General features: G+C 50.4%; 1 protein-coding gene across 4 annotated transcripts in view; it reads right to left on the reverse strand.

Annotated features, from left to right (window-relative positions):
- Positions 1 to 779: 779 nt before the first annotated feature.
- Positions 780 to 21,940, reverse strand: part of VPS8 (VPS8 subunit of CORVET complex) — an 85,483-nt gene continuing 64,322 nt past the window's right edge. For 3 of the 4 annotated variants that reach the window (XM_037407546.1, XM_037407544.1, XM_037407545.1), the window contains 5 exons: positions 16,086 to 16,166; positions 14,537 to 14,706; positions 13,686 to 13,854; positions 2,222 to 2,302; positions 780 to 1,529 (listed from right to left, as the gene is read on the reverse strand). In XM_037407546.1, the coding sequence (XP_037263443.1) occupies positions 1,380 to 1,529; positions 2,222 to 2,302; positions 13,686 to 13,854; positions 14,537 to 14,706; positions 16,086 to 16,166 (651 nt within the window). In that variant the 3' untranslated portion in view covers positions 780 to 1,379. The remainder of the gene's footprint in view (positions 1,530 to 2,221; positions 2,303 to 13,685; positions 13,855 to 14,536; positions 14,707 to 16,085; positions 16,167 to 21,940) is intronic. The other variant, XM_037407543.1, reaches the window with a different exon arrangement.

The raw sequence follows: 21,940 nt of genomic DNA on the forward strand, positions 1-21,940 counted from the left end.
GCGGGGACAGAGCTGCGAGCCCAGGCTGATGCCTGGCAGAGTTCAGCGGGCCGTAGCCCCTGGCCTCGCCTCTGGCCAGGTTCACGCGTGGCTGCAGGCTGGAAGCATCAGCCTGGGGCACGGCTCCGTAGTCGCGAACGCTGGTGGGAAGGCGGCGAGCACACCGGGCACAGCGGCCCCGGGCCACACGATGCTGGCGCTGCGCCCCAGGGGGGTGGGCTCTGCACAACAGCTTTGTGTTCCTGCCCCTGCCCCTCAGCTCTGCACGGACCGGCAGCCACCTCTGCGTCAGCTCTGTGTGCGTGGAGAGCAACGCGCCTGCTGCTGTGGGTATGGGACCCGAAACACCCAAGTGCTAGTGACAATGAACGGCGGGAAGAGGCGAGATAACGGCCACCAGGCCAATAACACCCATTGTCAGGGCAGGATCCAGAGCGTGTTTCAGAAGCCCAAGGTGACAGTACAGAAACGCCACTGGGTCACAGCTGTGGGAGCGGAGCAGCCACGGTGCTGCCGGGCAGGGAACACTGCGCAGGGCGGTGCTGCGGAAGATGGGGTGAGCTTAGTAGAGACAAACCTTTCCGACCGCCAGCACCCACCACACCGATCCTGTCCCCCCCTGCAGCCCCCTTTCACAGCCAGCACGCCCCCTCTGCCCCCCAGTACCAGAGAGGTCTGTGCTGCATGTGCAGTGGCGAGATGCATGGCTCCCCACCAGCGCCGAGTGGCAGCTGGCAGCACCCCGCGCCAGCACCCCGCGCACAGCTCAGGCAGGGAAGTTCAGCCAAGGGCCCTTTTAATGAAGTCTGTAGGAACACGCCCTGTGCAGGTGAGTTTGCTCACACAGGCATCGGGTTTTGCATTGTTCAACCTTCTCCAGGTCTGCCCGCCCCATGCCATCAGCCCCCACGGCTGCTGCCTGCTGGCACTAGTACTGCAATTAGAGCCGGGGTACGGTGCCCACGCACAGCACCCTGAAACCCTGGCTCGGGGCACGGGACATGCCACACTCCTCCAGCAGAGCAGAGCTGACTCGGTTTTTTGGCCAAGTTACCGCCGCTGCTGTGAGCCTCCACGCCAGTGCAGGTACCCAGTGCTGTGCGGTGCTCCAGCACACTGGGGTTTGCTCCCAGAGCCCGCAGCTTCCAGCCCAGCTGCCCCACGGCTGCCCCGGTGTAGCAAGAGGCAGCAGCAGAGCTGGGAGTTCGCCCGCTGCTACAAACCCCCCAGCGCCCAGCAAGGCTCACGTGGCACAGAGGGTTCTGGGGAGGGCAGCGGAGGGAGGGGAAAGTCCAGCGTGGTGACGGAAAGGCGTCCCACCACCACCAAGACCTGAAACCAGCGGTGGCCTTGCCACAGCGGGGCGGGAGGCAGGAGCACTAGTCCTCAGGCAGCGGAGGGGGGGCCAGATGGAGCTGGAAGTTCTCGTTCTGGAAGACACTGCTGGTGGCCGGGTCCCCGTGGGAAATGCTGAGCAGCCCGTGCTTTTCACTGCCATGGCCACGAGACAGCTCCGTCAGGAGTGCCAGCTGCAAGAGAAAACCCAGAGAGATCACCGTCCGGCACACCGCAAGCACGCGTGCGAGGTGCAGAACGACAAAGTGCTCGTGAGGGGCTCACCTTTGTCCTGCAGCAATTAGAAAAACCTTAACACACGTAAAAAGGGTGTATATGGTATGTAGTGACCCTGTAGAGCTCAGTGCAGGACAACAGTCCTGGACTAAACAACTTTCCATGTGTCTTTAGGTTGTTTTAAAGTTACAGCATCAAAAAAACAATCTCAGAAAGAGCCAACAACTGCAGCCAAAACAGGCAGGAGGCACAAGGAAAATGCAAGGGACAGAGGGAGCTGCTCATCTTGGGCCAACACGGGGTGGGAGGAGGGAGCCCCCAGTGCCACACAGTGTCTGGAGGGGAGGTTATTTGCAAATCTAAAAAGAACATGAGAAACCTCACACCACGGACACTTCTCTCGGGCCCAGCCCCAAAGCCAGAGGCATTTCCGTGGTCTCGCTGCCAGCAGAATTCCCCGGCTCTGCCAGAGGCAGCGTGGCTGCCTTGTGATGTGGAACAGCCAGCTCTGTGCACGGTAAACTGCCAGCACTAAACGAAACCCAAGAGAAAAGCCAAAGCCAACGCTGCCAGTGCTAACACCTGGCTTGCCAACATGCAACGTACCCTTCACCAATTCAAAACCAAAAGGAAAATGGGCGGTACGTACTCTGGAAGTTCCTCGGTTGAGTCGGCAGAGTTGATCAAAAGCCTGGATTTGCTGAGGATCCAACAGAGACTCTGAACTTGTCTGATAAAGAGAGTGAGAAGGTTATGGAAACACCACTCGGCAAGAGGTTAAATTCACATCCACCGAAATTCATCCCTGCTCCTGGAGCAGCCAGCATGCAGCTGGTTCATGGGGGTTTTTAGCCATCTTTCCTCAGGCTTGAGGCCACTGTGTGCACCTTAATTTTGGAAAAAACAACCAAAAAACAGTTGTTGCACAAAGGACAGGGGTACCCTTACGTCCACAGTGACACTGTTGGGAGCTGTAGCTAATGGCAGACAGGCTAACAGTATGAACTTATCTTGGGGGAGGTGGGGGTGGGGGGTGGAGAGAAAAAGGAGAGGCAAAAGGAGAAAGAAAAGGGATGGGAAATCTCGCCCGCAGCCAGCTGGGAAGACAAGCAATGGGTCTCTGCGGAGGAGCAGCCTCTCCTGGGCTCTTCCCCAGGCAGCACAGCTCCCCCGCTCCTTTCTCATCATCTCTCAGCAGCCTCCCCTGGCCCCGCTGCTCAGCCTCCCTCCCGGGTGCCGACACAGCGCGGGCTGCAGCACGCTGCCGTCGGGCACAGACTGTGCCTGCCTATAATGGAGAATGATTGCTGTGCCAATGACTATTATCTACTAATGGTATCTCTCCTAAGGTCCATTTTTTCCCCCTAGTAGGATGCTACAGACTAAAAGCTAAGAAATGAGGGGTGAAAAACAGGGCGGGGGGGGAGGGGGGGGGGCAAGGTGACTCACACATCAGTGGCAGCCATGTCCCCAAGAAACCGGACACAACAGACATCGTGGTACTGCCCAGCGGCAGCAGCGTTTGCTGGGTACAGGGGTAAGTGTCAGCCCGGCAGTGCCAGGGCAGTCGCAGAGCTGCAGGCGAGGGCAAACAGAACTGCAGAGGGACTACAGCCTGCATCAAGAGCATTAACGCAGGGAGGGCTGCACACATACTCAAACTGCTTTAAAAGGCATCATTTACAGATCCCAGGGAGAGATGACGGAGCGTCACAGATCCTTGCAGGTTTGTTCCATTTTATCACATCACAATGTTTCTATTTTGAATGTTTCTGCTCATATTCCAAAGCAAAAGCATCATCAAGAAACTACAACAGGAGCCAGGGAGAACAGGCTCCCCCATGAGCAGCAATCTGGCATCTGTTGTCTCTGGGGATCTATTTTTAAAGGAACATTCAATGTTCATTCTCAAATAAACACTACAGTCCCACCAGCGGGTACCGACTGAAGTCACATTTACTTCAAACTCTGTTTGGCAAGGGACCAAGCTCAACATGATTAACTGGGATCGCTCCCTTCAAGGAGTGCGATCAGCTGGAGTTAAGGGTGAGCTCCCGGCCCCACGAAGGCAGAGGGGGCACTCACTGCTCCTCCCGAGCCGGGCAGGGTCACCAAGAGTCGGGAGCACCCCGGGCCAAGCACAGGCGTGTGCCTCGGCACTACGGGCTCCTCCCAGCAGCGCGGCCCTTCTCCCGCGGCAGCGCGATGCTCAGCCGGCTTTGTACTCCTCATGCTTTATGGCGTGCTGAAAGAGCGTGTTCGAAAGCTCTGTGAAGATGAACTCCCGGTCCTGTCTGGGGGGATAAGTGCATGCCGCAGCGACAAAAGCCAGCAAGACTCAGCGAACACCCTAGAGAGCGCGTCCCGATAGTTACCCTGAGCCTGCAGCCATCCCAAGCTGGGGTGCGCTGCCAGCCAGGTTTAAGGTGCTGCTGCTGCTGCCCGGGGGGCTGCCGCCTGCGGTACAGCTCTGGCTCACGGCCCCAGGCAAGCCTCCTGCACCCCACAGAGCTGCGGGGCTCTCGGCAAGGCTCCCCCTGGGCAGCTCTGCCCAATAGTGGGGAAGGTCTGGGGCAGAGGGAACGACATTATGCCAGAGATCACACTTTCTTAGTCCTTGACTCAATTTTTAATCACTACCCAAGAAAAAGGGAAACCCTGCTGGCAGCTGTGCAGTGAAAATCAACAAAGTGAGCTGCCTTGAGAGAAGGTTACTGCAGGTGAAACCTGGAGCACAAACACTGGAGGGACAGAGAACGTCACCGTGCAGAGAACCCGCGCTGGCACCAGCCTTGGCTTCCCTGGGTGACACCACGCTCCCTCCCAGCAGCAGCCCAGCACCCTGCGCTGGCAGGGCCGTCTGTTGCAGCCGAGAGCCAAGTTGTCCCCAGACCTCAGCAAAACCCTTGACCAGGGAATGCTTTACCCAGACCCTCAAGTTTGTCTTCTCGTGGTCTCCCACAGCACCTTTACCTGTCCCTCTCTTCTGGCAGCTCCTCCATCACACACTCCCCTTCCTGCTGGGCTCTGAGCAAGGCAGAGCCAGGGTGGAATCTTCGCAGCCAACCCTTCAGCACGTGAGCAGCCCGGGGACGGCTCAGAGCTGTCAGGAGTGCTCTGGGGGAAGGTGCACTGAACCCACTATGGGTTTCCTGAAGCCTTAATCATTCCGTTACCTGAAGCCATGTGCTTCTTGCTTTTTGAGATGTTCATCAGACAGTCTGAGAGGAAAGGAATGCCCCCAGTGCAGATTGCTTATGCTGGAAGCACGTGCTCAAACTCACTAATTCTCCCCCCAAGATATTATTTATATTGTAAATAACTATTTGCTAATCATCAATCAAGGAGCCAAATGTCTATGTTCCCTGCACACACGAGCTTTGGACTAGAGAGCCTGTGACAGGGTCCCGTATCTGCAGCTGGCAGGTTGTACAGGCGCTTCCAAGGGACGCGCAGGTCACACTCACTTGGAAAAAAAAACCAACAAAAACCAAGGAAAACCTGCCCTCCACAGCTGCTGTGGCCACAGGCATCCAAGGACAAGGAAAACGCAATATAATTGGTCTCCCCTCTTCTGCTATCTTTCTACCACGCGTATGTAACTATCAATCAGACCGTTCTCCAGGCTGATGAGCTGAAATATTGCAGGCAATTCTTTCTGTTGCCATGGAAACAACTCCTGTCAGGCCTTTTCCTTTTTTAACCGTGTCACTAAAGGCATGTTTTCATTCAAGAGCTACAGGGAGTCTCTGAGAGTCCAGCATCAGCACTCGGGCGCTAGTGGCACCCACTCGGCTCGCTTGCTGACCCCGCAACACTGCTCTTGCCTCCCGTGCTACCGCAGGGCCAGGCAGCTCCTGCTCTGGATCGGGACGAAGCGGTTTGGCACCTCCGAGCCGTCTCCAGCCAAATGCTTACGCCCCTTGGGGAAGGCCTCGGGCCAGACCCAGAACACGGGAGATGCAATTTACCCCCTTGAGGGTCTGGGCCAGCAAGGAGAAAGGTTCCTTTTTGGCTTACAGTTCTCACAGATCCCACCACTATAATGCTAATCTCCGTTGCACATTTCGCTTGCACATATTCCACCCCCCTCTGGTAGTCACCACACAGCCCTCCTAAGCCTGCAATTATCTTTAATTTAGCAGCTACAAAATCCATCATCAGCTAAGCAAAGCAGATCACACAGCAAGTTTGTAAGCAGGGCACCATTAACAGTCATGCCAAGAGATCCATCTAAATACTGCCTCAGAGCCACACCTTCCACAAAAAGTAGAACAATTCGTGCATCGGAGCACCCCATTATGCTCCGCAACACAGGGTGGGCGCAGCCAGAAGTCCTGAGGAAGGTGTCACGACTCCCAGGAACAAGAGCAACACCCACCGCCCTCAGTTACAGAGCTGAATCCACAGGCGCCGGACACCAAGTCCACCTTCTGCCATTCCTCCCATGCAGCCCGACACTTACTTCACCATGGCTCAAGCAGCCTTACAAAAAACTACCCAAATTCAGGTTTTTGATAAATGCTGAGTCAATTAATGTAAAACTACATGAATCTACTTGTCTTCTGCAGGATAAGGACCTGCTGTTTTCATAATACTCCCAGGAACCTGGAACAATCAACCGAAAAGAAAGCAAGGCAGGCAGCTGCTCTGACCCAAAGTCACTAGAATGGCACTAAGATTACAAAATTGTTAACGAACTTCAGAAAAACCTCAGGACATCCCTTGTACAAGAAAATCGCGCTGCTGCAGACCTCTGCAGAGCTACTGCAGGGTATTGCACCACTGGTACGGGACAGACGCAGACCGGCCGCTCGCTGCAGCGCTGGAAACAGTCTTGCAAGTCACTCCGGGCGATGCGGCAAGTGGGCAAACCTCTGCTGGGAGGAAGTCCCAGAGCCACTGCAGCTGCGCTACGGCAGCGGAACACGCTGCTTCCAGACCAGCCTCCGCAGCGTTTCACCACTTACCTCCGCTGGTGCGCTCCGGAGCGAAACCCCTGGCAGCGGGCCAGGCCCTGCCTGCTCCCGCTTGGATGCGGCAGCCTCCGGTACCACCGAGGCTGGAGCGGCAGGCACGCCAGGCCCTGCTGCCTGCAAGCAAACAGCAGCAGTGACTCCCCGAAGCCCACCGCAGCCCTCCCTCGGCGCGGCCGCGGCAGAGGCAACCTGTCACACAGGTCGGCGCTCAGCCCCGTCCCGCTGGCCGCGGGAGCAGGCCAGGGAAGGCAGAGGTCTCTCTCCTCCAGCCGAACCTAGCTGAACCTGAGGAGCAAACCCCGCACTCAAGGCAGGGGAGAGGACAGGCTTATTTGTGCTCACAGACTGCTGCTGCTGCGGGGCGAGACACTGCAGTGACTAAGGAGGGAGGAGGGAGGACTCCCTGTTTCAAATACCTGGAAACACGCTGGCACACCTCCGTCCTCCCTCTGCTAGCTGCTCTGTTAGCAGCTCGTGCTTACACCAGGCATGGTTGGAATATTCCCTTGGACTTCCACTGACGCCTTCAGCCAAAGGAGCAGTAACTCTGTTCAGGATTAATTAGATGAACACAAACCCCACGTATCCTCATGGACACTATGGCCCAGCAGGTATTTGTTTATAATGTGGCAGGCTTCAAAGGAGGCATGGCAGCACATGGATTAAACATTACGTAAAGATGATGCACAACAGGCCTGTGCTCAGGTTGATCTCTGTTCAGTGCCTGAATCCAAGAGGACAGAAGTGTCACGTGCGAAGGCAAAGAATTCATTTTCTAAACATGGGCTAAGAGGCTGCTACACGCCATCCCACAAAGAGCCAACCACAGAAGATTCAAGAGGTGCAGTGTTCTCCCGATGCCAGCAGATCGGGAAGAGAAAGGGAAGAAGAAGAAATGTAGAAGGAGGAAGAAGTCCTACTTATTAACAATGCCACCCCAAACCTTACAGAAAACCCAAGTGGATGACGACTCTGCTGCCTGTCCCTTTGTAGCTCCCGACACCCGCGCCACAATCTGTTGCTGCTATTTAAGAGGGAAGTTTATACCATGCTTAGGAACAGCTCTGGTCCTGGGAGCTCAGCTGCAGCTGCCCAAGCCTGTCTATGTTCAATTCACATAGAAACCAACAAAACATACAGTTTTCATAGTGTAACACGAGGGTAAAAGGAATGGGGAGGGAGGTGGGACATGGAAACCGCAGCTTTCCATTTCAGGGATTTACAACAGATCGAGAGATGCTCACCTGCCACCTGCATTTCTGAAACCAGCCCTCCAGAACAGCCAGTGACACCCTTGGCTACAGCAACCCCCACTGAACCAGCCGTAATTCCCTCTCACACCCTCCCCACCACGGCCACTAGCTATTTTGCTCCCTCCCTTCAGAGGAACATCAGAAGAACGCAGGCATCTGCACCCCTTTTAACCCTTGGGCCTTTCTGTTGTTTCTCAGCTTGGAACGAGTACCAACCGCGGAGGGGAGCAGCCGTCACCCCCTCCAGCAGCAGCTGCAAGCCCAGCACCACAGGCAGAGGTTCCCGGCAGCGCAGCGCACCAAACCGGCTCTCCAGCCTGCACCAGGCCTGGAAAAGCGGCTTCTCCCAGCAGATGGGGAGTCACACGCTTGCAAGGCAGATCTGTGACGACCGACCGAAAGCTTGCAATTTCACAGCAACGGCATATGCAACGAGCAGCGCCGGTTCCTCGGAGAACAGATACAGAGCTGTCAAGCGCTGTGCTAAACTACACATAACTTGGCAACAGGGACTGATGGAGTTTGTGGGAATATCAACAGGTTGCAACAGCCCAGCATCTGTCACTATATTTAAATGAGTCTGTTCTACAGATCCTCCTAGATATGAAATGTTTTATTAAAACGGAGGAAATTTTCATCAAACCGTGGGAACAGTTCCTTTGAAATTGAGATGTAAAGTAAAGCAAAGACTACCCACTGAAATTTTGCCGTCTTTTCTCTTAACCAGGACACAACGCTCCCCCAGGCGAGCCTAAGAGCGCAGGGCAGCCACTCTCACTGGTCTTCACTTTAGGCAGCTTGCAAGTCAGCTGTCTGCTCCGTCTTAGCCTCTCACAGGTCCTAGAGAGCAAGCCTTCGGGCTGTAGGCACTACAAGGAAACTTCTGCCAGGCTACAGATTGCTGTATGGGAAGGCCATGGGAAACAATCACAATCCAGTGATGGTCTTTAAAAAGACCCACAAAACAAGCAAGCAGAAAAACAAGCCGACCAAAAAAACCCACTACCCACCAAAAAACTCCAAACCAACAACTCAACAAAACAAACTAACCCTCCCCCCCAGTATGAAAAGTCCAAGAAAACAGTCAATTTTGATTGAAAATCTGTTAAAGGGTAATTAGGGTTTTGAAATTACCCTCTTAAAATTTGTATTTTATTTTCAGTGTTAGCTTTGGTACCAGTCCTCCTCTACCTGCTAGTTAAGACTCCCACACTGTTTTCTTCTTACTGAATCACTTCTGTTTCCAATACATTACAAGAAATTTTAAAACACAGATGTTCTGTTGATAAGAAGCCAATGGTACAAAGTGTCTCTAGTTCCTTCCTCACATGGATTTCCTACGCATTGCTGAAGAAGTTAAGGAATGTACCACAGAAGCCAGCTCCAAAGCTACAGGACCGGGCATATTCTCTGTTAACACGTATGTGGGAATGAATATTCTCTATGGAGGAGAATACACAATCTTGTAACTGTATAAACCGCTAATTATCTGCTTGGTGTCATTTGGGGGGGCGGTGGGGGGGGCCGGGGAATCACGCCTGGATATTTTCAAAGTTATAAAGCCCTTGGATAATTTTGATATTGCTGAGAGTCAAGATAACAACTGATGATCACCATTACACTGAGAACAGTAAAACTGGCTCTGTCTGCTGACCGACGGAGCTCAGGTAACATTTGCCTAGCTCTCAAATAAGTGCTGGTAAAAAAAAAATAATAATAAAAAATGCCCTAAACCTTCATTCTTACCCAACAGAAAGCACAGAGGTATGCTGCAGAGGGACATCTAACATCTCAGTTAAGTGATACGCTATGGTACCAACACCTCACAGGTGGGAGTGGGTCATGAAGCTTCGGGCCGGATGGAAGGCTGCCGCAAAGAGGGATGCTGGTGGCAGGCTGCAACACAGAGCTCAAAGGTAGAGTCTGGCAAACTGGATTAACTACGGATCACATTCGTTGTCCGTCCTGGCGTGACTTGACAGGATTAAACTCCTGAATAAAACATGTTTGCCATCTGGACAGCTCTAACAACGGTGCCCTTAGAATTCAGGCACATTCTCAAACATGGAATAACCAGAGCACGTCAGCTTAGGGGTTCATGGCATTTTCTGCAGGGCTTATAGCCCAAGAGCCATGACTGTGGTTCCTCTCCCCAATCCCTAGTATGTAGGCTGGCGGAGTAAATGGAAAACACAAACCAGCTCACTGAAACGAGGCAAATTAGTTTTGGAGATCAATGACTAAGATATAAGGAGTATTTCACTTACGTATTTAGGCAGAAGCCCAGCTCCTGTGCTTTCACCTAATATGCCTCAGTTAACTTCAAGCACCACAACACAAGAAAGCACTGCAAGTTTTAAATCGGATTAAAAAACCACCACAAACACACAAGCTTCCATTTCTTTTAACACTCATTTATAGTATGATAGAAGGTAAGGAGGACAAGAAAGATGATCGGTTTAGACCCAGAAGATTACCCTTGGGAAGACATCAAGGTTTAGGGGATAACACAGAAAGCACAAACTTTTGATAGCAAAAGCAGAGGAAAAGCCTTTTTGCCCTTCTCTCGCTGTTCCCCTTTGCTGGGGCAGAATGTCTCGAGTCCTCGTCACAGCAAGACTCCATTTAAGTAAGTGCTATCATCAGATTCAGTAACTGTTCAGTGCTGGCTCGTGGCATCTCTCCACCTCCCCCAGTTTCAAGGCATTTGCTACAGAAGTCGTGCATGCAAAGCAGGGACAGAGAAAACACTGTCTGTTGGGCTGTCGTTTCACATATAGATCTCAACAACATCGCAAAATTCAAACTGACAGTCTTTGTTTCAGCAGAGCAGAATTGGTACTATGAAATGCACTCCAGATGCTCAGTGGCATTTCTCAGTATGAATCCATTCCTAATTCAAGGCTTGCTAAGAAAATAAATACCGAAACTGTAGATTTCACTATGGGAAAGAAAAAAATAATAATAATAAAAAAAAAGAACAAACCACATCAGATTTTGCCAAGAGACAGACTAAGCTTTCAGGGTCTCCAAAGTGGTTGCAAAGAAATACCCTCCCCACGGATTTACGTGCAGAATGTCCCAGAAGCTTCGGGGTTGGCTCTCGGCTGTCTAGGGAAGGCAGGGCCGGACACCCAATGCGTCAGGGATGTCCTGTGCATTGTTTGCAGAAGCACCAACTCTGAAAGCAAGAGCAGCCCAACAAACACAGCCCTCTGGGTCCGGTGGTGTCAGCGGAGTTGAGAGGGTTGGCAGAGAAGCCCTTCAGCAGAAAACCGCAGCACCAAACGGCTGAACAATCCCTGTAACAAACAGAAATAAATCCCTTCTGCGCCTGGGGTGGCACCAGAGACCAGTGATGGCTGCTGCCTTGGAGCCAGGCCCAGAAGGCCCCTTGGGAACACGCGTGTGCGGTTCGGCCTTAAAGCGAGCCCTGCAAGTCTCCCCTGCCCTGCAGCCCCTTCGCTTGCCCGCACGTCCTCTCTCCAGCCCCACGCATCGCCCACCAGGCCGCTGCAGCAAGCGCCCCTTTCCAACAGGCCTCAGCTCTGCACGGACCAGCCCCACGTCAAAACAAGCAGGGGCAGCTTAGCTGTCCTCAGGCTTAATTCTCTGCTGACATTCGTTTCAGGCTGCGCAAGAGCAAACCCTGCCACGTGGCGTGCACCAGCCTGCCGCCGGCAAGTGCGTCTGTGCTCCAGGGAACCCGCCTCACCCTTCTGCTCCGGCTCCCTGGAGCCAGCAACATGGGTGGGTGTCCGTCCCCGCCGCTGCGCCCATCCCCAGCACTTCCCCCAGTACAAAACATCTGTTCTGTAACTCAGGCTACTGCCTGGCCAGATTAATCCTTACCTCACAGGGTTAATTAACGCTACCGAGCGGCAATTGTTAAGCAAACAAACTTCCCGGAGAAGCTAGAGATTTTACAGTCTTTTGCCAAGTCTAAATATATTCAGCTTTTTAAAGATCTGACTGCGCAACAGTTTAATCAAATGTGAGTACAACAGTTAAATATTGTAATTTAAATACAGGAGGAACATCACAAACTTGGAGAGGATCTGGGACACCAGGAGGAGGAGGTGGGGGGCTGGAAGCAGTGCTGGGGCTCTGAGGAGCCGGAGCGGGAAGCGATGGGCTCCCCTGCCCGGAGTACAGGAGAGCCAGCAGGGAAGATCCAGCACTCTCAGATGGCCTGGCATGGACGTTTCCCAGCTAGCGCTAGATGATCCATGCTGTAACCCCTCTCCTTCCCCCCCCAGTCTCTCCACACCTCGTCCCAGCCAGCCCTTCACTCTGATGAACAGATCCGTTAAATAAAGGGAAGCATCATCTCCTCCCTGCCCCGATCATTCCCTCTTTGTCTGGAGTGATCATTCCCATTCTTCCATGGGGTACATCCAGACTGGTGTTAACGGGGAGACACAGGGGCTCTCTGACTGACTAGCCCGTGAGAAATCCAGAGATAACCAAGTTATAAAGGCACTGGTGTAAGGTGTCAGGCACTTTATAACGATAAATGTAGTTCCAGTAGTTAATTTTGCCTTTAGCTTTTAAAGATAAAGCAGGTCTGTCGCTCCCGTTTGCAGACATTCCCTTGGAGCAGGAGTGCAGAGGGTGAGACACGGGGCTGCTGAACCTGCCCGACTTCAGGGCCAGCATCCACACTTCACTGTGGCACGGTGGTACACAAAATGACGAGCATTTGTGAGCAGACTGTTTGAACCACAGTCTATTTACGGTCTCCTGGGAAAGCTTTTCTTTCTGTCACCATATAAGAAACTAACACACTTTGACTGCAAAGATTGCATTGTGCTCCATACATTCCTCACATTACTTTTCCCCCAAGTCTCCCTTCAAGCAGGAAGCTTCTTTTTTTGTTCATACAGAAGCTGATGGAAGTTGACTAATGCTGTTAGCTATCTTTTGATCAGAACTGATTTGGCAGAAATTGAAATAATCTGCTAGAGGAAAACTAAAGTACTACTCATAAAAACGTACTCCAGGATTGAATTACTTTGGTTTCAGAAGGGGAAAAACGTTGCTTTGCATACATCTGCGTGGTGACAAATGCAGAAGGTGCCTTGAAGCATTTAGGAGCAAACCCTCATCAGTGACCACCTTTGCTGGAACACAGGGCAGCAGAGTTCAGCTCCCCACAGCGAATATCCCTGGAAGACATCCTAACAAGCTGCCTTGCCATTTGTGCTTACGGTCCATAGTACCACGCCAGAGAGAAGGCAGAAGTACCCATATTGATGCTGGACTTCTGTTTGAATTACGGATGGTGAAACTTCCTGCACACAAATACTGACAATAAATACAAATTATCTGTTCTCTCACCCAAATCCAGCCGCATTGATCTTGTTTACATGCATTTGCATTCTTAAAACATTGTGCAAGCATTCAGCCAGGCAAATCAACTCCAAGTCTTTTACCCAGAGCCAGGTTATCTGTTAAGAAGGTAGAACGGAGGCTCCATGATCCAGCCACAAGGAAAACACCAGCTTTTAATACAATTTTTGTATAAAAACACACCTAAAACTAGTTTGAAAGGAACTGTCCCCAACGGCCCGTCCCAGGCTCTCACAAACAAGACAGAGCAGCGGATCCACCCAGCAGACAACCAGCTGCAAGGACGCAGCTCACCCTCACGCTGGCTAGCACCTCCCAGACCTTCTAGATGAACATCACCATTACCTTCACAGCTCTTTATACCCACGCCAAAACAAGATGACGTTCATAACCGTGACTAGTTAGCTGCTGATACTGTTTGACAGTTACCGATCATGGGCTTGTCTGGAAGCAAAGACACAAAGGCGTGAAGTCCGCCGTAAGCACCACTTGAAGTTTACCTGAAGAGAAACCACCTCACAAACCTTACCTGTGCCAAGGCTGTTCCACTTCCTTTTTTTAGCTCCAAGAAGGTCTCGCTCAGTTTTCCTGCCTTGTTACTCGAGTTGCATTTATAGCACATCCACCTCATCAGGCCTTTAGTTACCGTCCCACACTCTTTACTCAGCAGACACAGCGAATGGTACAAGTGGCCACAGCTGTGAAGAGAAGAGTTCTGCTAGGTGCGAGAGAGCAGGGTAACGCAGCCTGACAGCTCTATGCATCGGAGGGGAAATTGCTGGTCAGCAGAAAACAAGGCTGCTTCTCCATAAAGACAGAGCGGCAGCGTACACGCTCCCTTTGTACCTCCACACCCTCTTGTAGTAGTTCTAGACTTGCAAAAAGAAGAGCAGATGCCCATTTACTGATACAGCTACAGATCGTAATAATAAGGTAATAATAATTTTGTCTTATTTTACAGCCACCTGGTCACAGAGAGGAATATCGGAGGCGCCAACAGAGTGTGCAGTCAGGGCTGCAGTAGATCCGAGATGTACGAATACCGGTGAATGAACCCAGGGTGCTGTAATTGCACAAACTGCACTGCTGGGAGAGATGACAGATAAGCTGACAGCTTACTGAACAGCTCTCACAGAAGCGTAAGGCAATTCTTTCCAGCAGAGACAGAGCTGGCTGCATGCGAAGAAGGCTGGCTCTGATGGAGTTGATTAGCCAGCCCCTTTACAATGCAAGGGAGCAGGGGTACATGCTCACAGGAATACACATGATTATTTGTGCAAGTCAAAGACCAGTAGCTTCCCCCCCCCCTCCCCTTTCCCCCCCCCCCCCTTTTAAAACTAGTAAGGTGATCCCAGCTGTGACCATACCTCTTAACTTTACCTGAAAACAATGATTTCATCAGCAGTTTCTTGCCTTCTTTTGTACTGCTGTAGACAAATGCAGCAGTAATCCTGCTTTGGGGTAAGCCCTCTAGTGACAGAAGCTCTTAGGTGACACAGGGACCAGTGGAGATCATGGTTTAAAAGATTTGTAGTTGTCTCTAGAAGGGTCTGTGTGGAAGACAATATACAAAATAACTGGGTCATCTTGTCATCTCCAGACCGCAAACTCCATTCTGATCAATTCTTCATAACAAGCAGCTTAGCAGATTACTAAGAGCAAAATCAACCCAACAAAATTGCTTCTCTTTATATGTTTTCTAGCCGCTGCCCTCAAAATACTTATCCTTTCATCGCATGTTAATGGAGGCAATACCTTTTCACTCTTAAGTAGATAAACCCTTTATTGATTTTTGCCAAAGAGCATTAAGAGAGACACAGTAGGCTCATTTTGTTATCTTCCATACCAGACCTCCCTTTTTTCCCCCCCTCTCTATCTGGTAATCTACTGCTTACATGCCCCATTTTAGGAGAAACATACTGATAAAAATCAAAGCCCAAATGCACTATCACAATTAAAATACAAAAAAACCCCCAAACATCTTATTAGCTAGTTCTTCCCAACTGAGATTTCCATTGCTGAAGAAAGCAAAATACCCTCAGTTTTTAGCCATCGGTGCTTCTTTCAGCAACAACAGCTATCAGGTGTAGGTGCTCTGGTCCAACTCACAAAAGTTGCTCTGTAGCACCAACTCACAAAAGGCTGCAGAGCCTGCACCAGTGGTTCACATCTGGCCTAGTCCAGATGTCTGGTACAGACAGCATCCACAACTGCCAGGCAATGACAGAGGAGCTGTGCTGCTCAGAGCAGACCTTTATCAAGAACTAAACAGAGATAACGGCTCTTTATGTTCAGCCCTCTACAGTAAAGCTACTCCCCGTTTTATTTTTAAATTGGCTGCTGCTGCACGGAGGCCTGAGCAGTGGCTAGAACGGTAGTGCCAGCCATGTGGTAGGCAGAACAAGGGAGGGTGAGTTTGGAGGAAGACTGTGCATTCAGTTTGGGGGAAAAAAAAGAGGTTTTTAAGTTTGGAGACTGCCTGGGATGTGAGACTGGACAGGGCAAGGCAGGAGTGAGATAAAGGTGCAATCTCACCCGGTGACAAAGGAAGTGCAGCATTACCACTGGGAAGAGGCAAAACAGCCTGATTTAAAAAGCTTATTTAAAACATACAGGTTTTGTGCCTTTGAATCTCAAACTGCAGGATGAGTCGGAGAAAAAGCAGATGTTTATCCTTCCAGCGCATTTAACATAAAACTGAACTACAGAGGTGTTCACCACGTACCTGTCAGGCCCTTCACTTGCAATCTGTCTGTGAGCAATACAGATTCATTCCCCTCCCCCAGTCACAAAAATATAAATCCCTTGCATGCCCATCTACTTTGCCCTGCAGGGAGAAATGGCAAACAAGAGAGAGTAGTAGGCAAGACAGCTATAAAAGCAGTCCGTGTATACACCAGTGGGCAGAACAGAAATGCGTGCAACTTACCTGTTCATAGTTAAAAGTGTCCAGCATTCCCAGAACAAGTCCTTGAATTTCTCCAAGTTTCCCTTTTCCATAAACTGGATCCTGTATGAAGAAATTAAAACTGCAGCTGAACCACAAGATATGACCATTCTGGCTTGCTTTTTTTAAATTATTATTATTTTTTCTTCCAGATTGGCATTGCAAACAGAAGTTCCGACTCCGGATTGACACTGACCGCTATGGGTGTCTGCTGGCAGCCAGCTCCGGGGCTGCCTGCAGGGCTCCAGGCCCCATCCTGCCAGGGTGCTGCTGCCCAGGTCAGAGGACAATTCACTCGGTCTCTGAGCATCCACAGGTCGCCCCCAAGTTCATTCCACACCCCCTCAGCAGCAGGTTGAAAGCAGCCAGATCCAGCGGGCCGTGCAGTTGCACAGCAGTATGCAGGAGTCCTGAGCAACCCTGCGCAGTACGCAGGAGTCCCGGGCAAGCCTGATGTCACATCCCCGATGACGAACATCATCTAGGGAGCAGGGGCCTGGGGATCTTCTGTTGCTGCAGGGGTGATTTCTACATGCCCTGAGCGGCTTCATTTCCATGTCCCAGCAGCACAAGCAAAGGGTTGTGGTACAACTCATCACGTTGGTGCATCTCAACCAGCTTCCTTAGGCTGGCTCCAAACCAAACATCCCCTTCTCCCCCACACCCACCCCAGCGCCCTCTGAAGCACCACTCAAGTGCAGGGCAAGAACCCTGGTCTAGTGTGCACGCCCCCGTGCTGGGGTGAGCTTAGCAAGGAGCCCTCTGGGAGCTGCTCTCTGTGACAGTGCACAGCCCCTCAAACAGGCAAATGGGTAAAGCACTGGAAGAGGGGAGAGACTTCTGCAGCATCCTTCCCTCCCGCCAGGCCTGCTGCACAAGAGACCAGGCTCCTGCTCACAGGCGCGCTGGACCATGCCAGGAAATACCTCTGCCCAACCACCGACACGGTGACAACTTGCCAACAGCTCCTTGCAGCCACCAGCACTAGGGCAGCCTGGGCAGAACTGACCCAGAGAGGTCTCTCCACGCAGTTGCAGAGGTGCCTTTCCCTGCCAAAATGCACCAGGGCACCACTTCCAACATGCGTGTGCCAGGAGCACAGCTTCCTCCTACGCATCTTTGCAGCAGCAGCACGACAACGCCGCGGTATTTCACTAGAAGATGTTCTGCAAGCTGTTGCCTATCCAACCGGGATTCAGCTGTCTAACGTAAACGGGAAGCAAGGAAGAGTTCAGTCAGCAGTAGGATCTACTACTGGCTACTGCAGTGGTGTGACCCACACCGTGCAGCCCAGGCTCATTCTCTCCCGGTGGCCCGGACAGTCTGATGTGCAGAAGCACAAGGCTGTGCCCTCCCCATGCCAAGTGGGCACCAGCAAGGCACGGACGTGCCTGCAACCAGCACAAGTCTATTCGGGAACACCTCAGATGAGGATCAGGGGAATTCACCTTTGTGTAACACACAAACCCCCAAGGCTGACAGACAGTCAATGAACTGGACCTGGGAAAAAAGCATTTGACCTGCTGGGAGGCGGTGGGAGGATACTGGGGGAAGCTGAGAAAAGCTGCCTGGTAGAATGGGCAAGACACTGGCAAAAATAGACTGGCGAGACGTGAAAAGGAAACTAACCTAGAGAGTAGAAAAATGATGGAGATGGTGGAAACAGGAACAGAAATAGCTGGATGAACAGGCTCTGGATGAGATGAGTAAGAAAGAGTAGGAGCAAGGCTGATTCCATGCTGGGACTGAAAGTGAGGGAGAGAAAGGAGAATAAAGAGTGAAAAAGCAAGTTGACAAAGACAACTGAAGCAGCATGGAAGTTACGTCGCAAGACACCCAGAGAGATCACCAGAACAGCTATAGAATGCACATCAGGCAATTTTTGAACAACAGTCTTCAGGAAGAAGTATGACAGGCAGAAACGCCAACGTTCAAGCCTAAATAAAAACAGCACTGAGTAATAGCACTTGAGTCAAAACCAGCTGTAGATCTGGAATATACGGAAGAGCTCATCATGCTGCAGAGGCTACTTTTTTGCTAGGTGAACAGTACAGCCTCAAACAACACTTAAGTTTTCTTTCTCCATGCATAATTTAGAAGCAACAGCATAGAAAGTACACTACACTGAGTCACCATATGAATTATGGAGGGCAACAGGGAACTCAGGACTTCGAACGCAGCATGAACGCGATCCGTAACGTAGAGCAAGTTATTTTTGTATCCACCAGATACTCTCCTTTTAAAGCACTCAAGAATATGGCAAAGGAAACTCAACCAGGCAACTCACAAACTATACAGGTGCAACCACTTATGAGCAACTCAAACTTCCCAAGCTGCATGTTCAAAGCAACTTGTTTCTTCTCTGGACAGAGAAAGAGGAGCAAGGGGAGATACGAAGAAGAGAGAAGAATAGAAAAGCCACCTACAGCTTTGCAGAGAAGGAACGTGAGTCTGAGAGCCAACTTTCGGTTGCTCATTTTTTCTGAAGTTGCACTTGATTATCTCTAAACAACAGGTAGGAAGAGAGTGGACCCTTCTCCGAAGAGGAGGCATATGGTCTAGCAAAGCCTTGTACCGAGCCTGGCAGCCACGTGCAAGCAGTGCAGCTGATGCACGTTTCCTGCCGGCAGCCAGCAGCCAGTGCTTCAACGCCTGGGCTGGGGCCATCTACCTGCCCTGAGCATGAAATCCAGAGCTGTAATTTCACTTTTCCGCAGGAAGTTATAATGCTTTCTTCCAATGTGCTGTTTCACACACACACACACCCCCCCCCAAATCTTTAGTCACAAAAGCCTTGCGGGATCAATTACTTTTTCGGAGGAATATGCTTCAGTAATTCCACCTTATAAAATTTGTCTCAGTTTGGAATTTATGCATGCTCCAAATATACTGTATGGGATGGCACACTAATAAGTCAGCTGCACCTTGCCAGGAACAGATCACAGCTACTGTTTCCAGGCTGGTATTTCCCTGGGGACACGGCAACGCTTAGCGTGGTAAGCCAAAGCCAAACTCATTGCCCAGTGCCTCTACCAACATCTGGAAAAGCTGGCAGGTATCCAGACGCAAGCCAAAGGTGCTCATGCAGCCTTTCAGCCAGTTCTGTCTCCTCCATTTCTAATTTCTTCCCAGGTCCAGTAAATAGCACGTTCTTTGCTAACAGCGCTTGCAGAACTGTGTGAATAAATGCACTATGAACTCAGAAAACGCATTCACTTGTGGCTTGTCCCATCTGCAAGGGGGTGGAGCAACTATTGTACATAAAACTAATCCCAGCGTTGACCTTCAGGACTGGAAAGAAAAAAAACCAGGCAGGGATGGAAAAAATTCAGGCAAAGGCTTTTTGCATCTTTCTGCTTCCACTCTGGAACAGTTTTCAAAGATTCCTCCTTTCCTCAGTTTGGGGTTCCTACAGGTAGATTTTAAATTTCTGGCTTCTCCAGTTCTCCATTTTGTAGGAGGCATCAGCTGCATCTACTTACAAAATATTTAATGAAGGATTATAGCTTTGTAAGGGAATTAACATGCAACCTTTCAGCCCTCTTCAGACAGTACTTACATCCTTAATGACATGGAATTTTTCTTCATGCTCAAGAGAGTTCTTCTAGTACCCCTCAACACGGTTATTTCAGACTTCCTATTTACAGCATCATTGAGGATGAGCAAGAACATAAATATATCAATTGTTATTTCATATGACTTCAATTATATAGAGTTGAATCAATATGCTGTAATAGGCAGATGCCAGGAGCCTACCTATTTTCTGTGAAAGCTGTGGAGCCTGGGCACAGCCCTCTGCAAGGTGCCCTTTAGCAAAGCATTTTGGTTGCAAAGTTAACATTTGCATAAGGTGTCATCTGTAAGCAGTTAAGCCCAGACGAGGAAGAAAAACAGTCCACTAAAATTGGAATACTCTAATTCCTTTTCAGAAAAGACAAGATAATCTACCTCCATTTATCGCTGTCATCCACCTTACAAAAAAATCCCCCAGTTAATTCCTGGGCAGCTGTTCTACCTTCCAGACCTGCAGCTCCAGTGCATCTACGCTCTCCCACCAAGACTTGACCTCTGTTGGAACAGGTTTTGAGGGCATTTTTAGACAAACACTGCTTATAATTCTGGGTTTCACAGAAATATTTGGAGGGCTTGGGAAAGGCTGTAGCTCTCCAGGGCCCAGAGGAGTTGGTTTAAGAATTTACTTATGGTCACAATTAGAGCAGCACGTCATTAACATTTTGAACGAGGCCCCACATACTGCTTGGAGGCAAAAGTTTGGCACCAGGGTTTAGAATTTTATATGGCTTCAAAGAGCAACTACAGAGCTCTGCAAAAGGAATACCCGCCCAGGGCTAAAAAAATAGAGAACTTTCTTGCTGAGAAAGAGCTGTTGAGACAGAGGTTCTGGGGAAATACGATGTATGCATGCCATGTTGCGATTCTTCGCCATAGGGCACTTAAATGGCTTTCCCAGGTAATCCAAGGGAGCAGATGACAGGTCACACTACAAAGGGAGGGAAAAACTCTGGTGGTCCCTGCTGTCTAACACGGGGAAGCCTCCTGACCCCAAACATGGCAAGGGTTCAGGACCCCTGAACATCTGAGCTGGGCACTCAAAGACATGGCCACACAGTCAGACATTTCCATCATCATCTTCCCAGCTGAATTCAAAGCAACGTTCTTGCAAGGGCCAAGCTATGCACCAAAATAAAACCCAAAGAAAACCTTCCACAGGCACCTGGTACAAGCCCTGAAGCAATAGTTTAATACAACACAGCTACAAACACACAACCAAGACTGACCTAGAGCAATGCAAGCCCAGATACCCAGAAATAAAGGCTGGTGTGAAGGCAGTACGAATGGAAATGCATGGTTTTAAGCACAAGAACAAAGTGTTAAATGACTTGGTAACAAAGGACACTGCTCCCAGCTGCAAAGCTGAGGAGGGTGTCAAGCAAGGAAGGCAGCAGACTGATAAGCGCCCATCACAGAACAAGTTATCAGTGGAAAACTCCATGTCCTAACGTGAGAAGGATGGCAAGTTTGCAGAATATCACAGACCATTTTTCTGTTAGCCCAACAGGAGAACAGACTACAGATATGTATTTCAACCCAAAGTTCCAAACAAGGAACCAAAACGTGCAGCAACCTGGCCTATGACTCACAGAAGCTTAAGTGAGATTCAGAGGCAAAACCCACCTTGTAACAGCCAGCAACTTCTAAAGGACATACCTAAGCTGTCCAAACCTAAGTTGTCATCATCAGTCAGAGGAACCCCAGCGATGCAGTGAGGGGCTGACGCCCTCTCTAGTGCCCACAAGTGATCCAGGTCAGATCACTCATTCCCATACATCTGTGGCATTAGCAAATATGTGAGAGTGAGTGAATGAAATCTATGAAAGAATGAGTGTTAAGAGGCAAAGTCAACTTATTTAGAAATCCTGTAAACAAATACCACCATCCCTTCTGTAGAATCCTCTAATGAGTTTTGCAACCCTATTTTCTCTACACCTGTTTCTGAGCTACAAGGTACCAATTACTACTCCTATTTTATGAAGTTCTGATATCAATGTTCTTTACCTGGAGTTCCATCCTCTTTGAATGCGTTTTAAGTCGTCATCATCTCTCCCCATTTTTTGCTCTAGTTGTACAAAACCATCTGCCTTTTGAAATCTCTACAGACTGAATTTGTAAGGCTGACCAGGGAAATGGAATGAGCAGGAACAATTTTCCTCTGCCTTCAAATCCAGTGACCAGAGTTGCACATGCTTCTTTAAATAATGCCTTGCACATTTCTGTCCCTAGTAGAAGTCCTCCATCTGATGCACTGCAAGCATCCC

This window comes from Falco rusticolus, chromosome 13 (assembly GCF_015220075.1).
Source record: "Falco rusticolus isolate bFalRus1 chromosome 13, bFalRus1.pri, whole genome shotgun sequence".
Lineage (NCBI taxonomy): Eukaryota > Metazoa > Chordata > Aves > Falconiformes > Falconidae > Falco > Falco rusticolus.